The sequence below is a fragment of the Mastomys coucha genome, unplaced genomic scaffold, assembly GCF_008632895.1.
Source record: "Mastomys coucha isolate ucsf_1 unplaced genomic scaffold, UCSF_Mcou_1 pScaffold14, whole genome shotgun sequence".
Taxonomy (NCBI): domain Eukaryota; kingdom Metazoa; phylum Chordata; class Mammalia; order Rodentia; family Muridae; genus Mastomys; species Mastomys coucha.
The window spans coordinates 108,077,528-108,081,798 of record NW_022196896.1 but is presented as its reverse complement, the minus strand read 5'-3'; the positions used below and the strand labels follow the sequence as shown (position 1 = coordinate 108,081,798).

Sequence of the window (4,271 nt, the reverse complement as noted above, 5' to 3'; positions counted from 1 at the left end):
TAGCCTACTTAATTGATTCTGTGTAATACTGCTGGATGGCCAGGGTAGATGTATCATACATTGTAGCCCATTGCCACTGCTGAATAGGGTTGGGTATTGTTCCTGGTATGGGACAAAGCAACAGGTAGTACCTGGGTTTATCTAGCGACTGTGGAGAGTTCTGGCAGGTGAGGATGGGCTGGAAGATAGATGACATCCAAGTCACAGAGACATTTTCCTTTGCTGTCAGTGTACCAGTGTATATGGGACTCTGTTTCCTTTAACAGTTAGTTACCCACTGTATCTTGCATGGGATAAGTAGGTTTCAGAGTCAGACACTTGCAATTGGATCAAGCCTTGTTACATAGTGTAGTGGAAAAAAAGGGAACTATTTCCAGTCAACATTCTTTGCTGGGTTATCCTGGACATTTACTGTGCCTCTCTGTATCTCAGTTTTCCCATCTATAAGATGGGGTCTTGTTAGGATTGGAAGATGTGGTGTGTGTACAGGATTTAGGATCCAGCCTGGTGTGCAGTAAAGAATCAGTGTGTGAGCTTTTACTATTACTACTTATGCTCTCGGCTCCTGCTCTGCCATGGATGTACATAGTGGAGTGATTACTGCAATTCAGCAGACAGACACATTAGTTACACACACAGTCATTATTTGTGTGTATGTGTGTGTGTGTCTGTGTGTATGTGTGCCTAGAAGACTTTTTAAACATGATCTCTCCTATATAGGTGATTAAGAGGGCAGATATTTTATCTAATAGATGTACTAATAGGTTTGTTTGGATTAATTTATGAGTTAGTAATGATTGGAGAATATAATACTTTCAAATAAGTGAAATATATTGGTCCTGGTAAACCTAAAGAGTGGGAGAAAGGTAAGAAAACATGACCCCCAGTTCCTGTGGGTTTCCACGTGCAGCCTCTTCCAAAGGCAGCAATGCCTTTTGGTATATGAGATAGTCAGGTTTTAAAAGACTTTTATCATTTCTTTTTATGTGAGTGTGTGTGCGTGCATGCATGTGCACATGCGCGCGTGCGTGCGCGCACACACACACACACACACACACACACACATGTGTGTGTGCGTGCAAATTGATGCACTCAGAAGCCAGAAGAGGGTGTTTGGTCCCTTGGATCTGGAGTCACAGGCATTGGTGAGCCACTTGATGTGGGTTCTAGGGACTAAACTCTGATCCTTTGGAAGAGCAGCAAATGTTCTTAAACATTGAGCCATCTCTCCTGTCTCAAGTTTGTTATTGTGTTGTTGTTGTTGTTGTTATTATTATTATAATTATTTTCTGTTTTCTGATCTTCTTTTTCTTTAATACAATTTATTTTGGCATGGTTCCTGCTTTCTAATGAGCAATCAGCCTTGTGAAAGAGTAGGGCTTTTGGTCTGTTCTTTATTTGTTGATACACTCTGTGTAGCCCAGGCTAGCCTCAATCTGTGATCTTTCTGTCTGCATTTCCCAAGCCCCTCCTCCTTTCTCTCCCTCTGAAGCTTTATTGATAACCCATTGACCTAAAATTGTGTCTGTGTAAAGTATACATCTCAGTGTCCTACACACAGCCAGATGGTTACCAGAGTCTAGTGGATTCACGCACTGGCCATGCCTGCACCCTCATTATTGGTTTATGTTCATGTGTGCCTGCATGTGTATGGAAGGAGGATTTTATTTAAGATCTCTCCTCTTTGAAGCAGGGGAAGGGGGAAGGATTGTGGGAGAGGGTGACTGGGAGGGGGGCAGTGAGCTGGATGTCACGTGAATAAGTAAAAAAAACAAATGAATGCAATAAATTTTCAAAAGAATAAAATAATAAATTGAAGAAATAGTAGTAGTGCAGGAAGATCCCATGCTCATGGATTGGAGGAATTAATATTGCCACAATCTTCATACTTCCCTAAGAAATCTAAAAGCTTAATGTAAGTGTCATCAAGCCAGGCAATGGTGGCGCATGCCTTTAATCCCAGCACTTGGGAGGCAGAGGCAGGTGGGTTTCTGAGTTCGAGGCCAGTCTGGTCTACAGAGTGAGTTCTAGGACATCCAGGGCTACACAGAGAAACCCTGTCTCGAAAAACAAAAACAAAAAGAAAAACAACAACAACAACAACAAAAGTGTCATCAAATTGCTCATGAGATTTTGCTGTGAAGGTATGGACCTGGTAGACATAATGCTGAGTAAAGTAACCCAGACACAGGGGAAAAAAGTCTCTCCTCTTAGAGATTTCCAGTATGCAGTATGGCTTGTTCACTACCACCATGCTGTACCGTGCATTCTGTATGGTGGATCTCCAGGATTTATTCAGCTCACCAGAAACCCTGTCCCCTGGTTCAACACCTCTATATTTCTCACTTCCCTTCTCCCCAACAATGGCCATTTTTCTCTCCCATCTATGAGTTTGACTATATTAGAGTCCACATGTAAGTGAGGTCATGGGGTGCTTCTCTCTGTGACTGGCTTGTTTCACTAGGTGTAAAGTCCAGTTCCAGCCATTTTCCTCTAAATGTGCTGACTTTAACTTCTACCAAAACTTATACTCTTGGGAACATGGGTAATCTCCACCCTTAATTTTCCTTGTAGGCATGATGGGACCTCCTGGGCCACCAGGGGTTCCCGGTCCTCCAGGATTTCCGGGGGAAGCTGGTGTTCCTGGAAGATTCGACTGTGCCCCAGGAAAGCCTGGGAAGCCAGGACTACCTGGCCTGCCTGGAGCACCAGGACCAGAGGGCCCCCCTGGATCAGATGGTAAAATGTTCCTCCTTATCATTATTAGCTCCTATGCTGCAATTTATATTTACAGGCTCGTTCAAAAAGTATAGTTTTCTAAATACTTAAAAACTTGCATAATATTTCATCAGTCAGGTTAGTCCTATTAAAATTGTTTTTTATAAATGTGAAAATGATATTGAACTATCAGTTAAAATATGTGCAATTTATTGTGAGTTTAAGCCATGAATGATTAGAGTTCATAGATTGGTAGATTTTTGTTTTGTCAACATAGTTTTTATTTATTTTTTTATTTTTTGGGCTTGGTTTAAATACCCAACTGTTCTTCAAAGCCTGTTCTTTAAAGAGATGCGAGGCTGTATCTTCTTTTCTGTCCTCCCCAGGGACAATTGTCTTCACACACATAGTAGGCTCCTTGGATAGTTCTCATTTGTCACCCAGCACATATGTATTTCCATTGCTAAGCTTTTTGCCTTGCTCATTGGCTTTTGACTCTTAACAGAGTGACTGTTGATCACCACACCCCACTCTGTATGTGTGCATTTTTCCATTCCCACTACCTACTGGGAGTGATGCTCTCAGAATTTGTGTTATGGAAATATCCAGTGTTTCATAGAATAGTTTAAAAGGGCTACCCACAAGTTCAGCTGATAGTCATATATTTATTATTATTTTTTATAGAAACATTTGGTAAATTGTCTTGTGTGTGTCCTTCTGTGTTTGACTGGCTTTCAATTTAGTTATTTGAAATCAACCTCAAAGTTTCCAGAGTTTTGTATCTGTCATCATATATTCTAACTCATAGCTTTATAGTATTACTTGTTTTGTTTTGTTTTGTATTCTGAGACCATGCTTCCTTATGTCAGAGCTATCTGACTGTTCTAGAACTCACTCTGTAGACCAGGTTAGCCTCCAACTCAGAGATCCTCCTGCCTCTGCCTCCCAAGTGCTGGGATTACAGGTGTGTACCACTACTGCCCAGCATCAGTGTTACTTTTAAAACAAATGTTTCCTGGAGCTTTTTGACTTTTCAAATTAGTAAGGCTATGCTTTTGGCTTATTGCTGAGGTACTTGGAGTTTTTCATTCATTGTTATTTTTAAATTATTTTTATAATATCTGATATCACTTAAACACACTGTTGTAGAAACAATGATAAGAAAAATGTACATGTGACTGATGTCCTTGGCCTCCTATCCCACTCTCATTTTCCATGCTCTGCCCCTCCCCCACAGTAACTTCCCTTTTCTTTTCACATCTCATACATTCCTTTGTCTACCCCACACCTTCCTTTAAAGCAGTGGTTTTCAACCTTCCTAATGCTGAGTCCCTTTAATACAGTTCCGCATGTTGTGGTGACCTCGAACCATAAAGTTATTTCGTTGTTACTTCATAACTGTAATTTTGACACTTATGAATTGTAATGTAAATATCTGATATGCAAGATATCTGATATGTGACCCTTTAAATGGTCATTGACCTCGAAAGAACTGTTGCCTTTAAGTCTCTTTTCCCCTTCTCATGAATCTTTCTCTCTCTTTCTCTCTCTCT

At 40.7% G+C, this 4,271-nt stretch overlaps 1 protein-coding gene across 4 annotated transcripts in view; it reads left to right on the top strand.

Moving 5' to 3' along the window:
* Positions 1–4,271, top strand: part of Col4a4 (collagen type IV alpha 4 chain) — a 113,464-nt gene that overhangs the window by 58,392 nt on the left and 50,801 nt on the right. For all 4 annotated transcript variants that reach the window (XM_031368170.1, XM_031368172.1, XM_031368171.1 and 1 more), the window contains one exon: positions 2,575–2,739. In XM_031368170.1, coding sequence (XP_031224030.1) covers positions 2,575–2,739 — 165 coding nt within the window. The remainder of the gene's footprint in view (positions 1–2,574; positions 2,740–4,271) is intronic.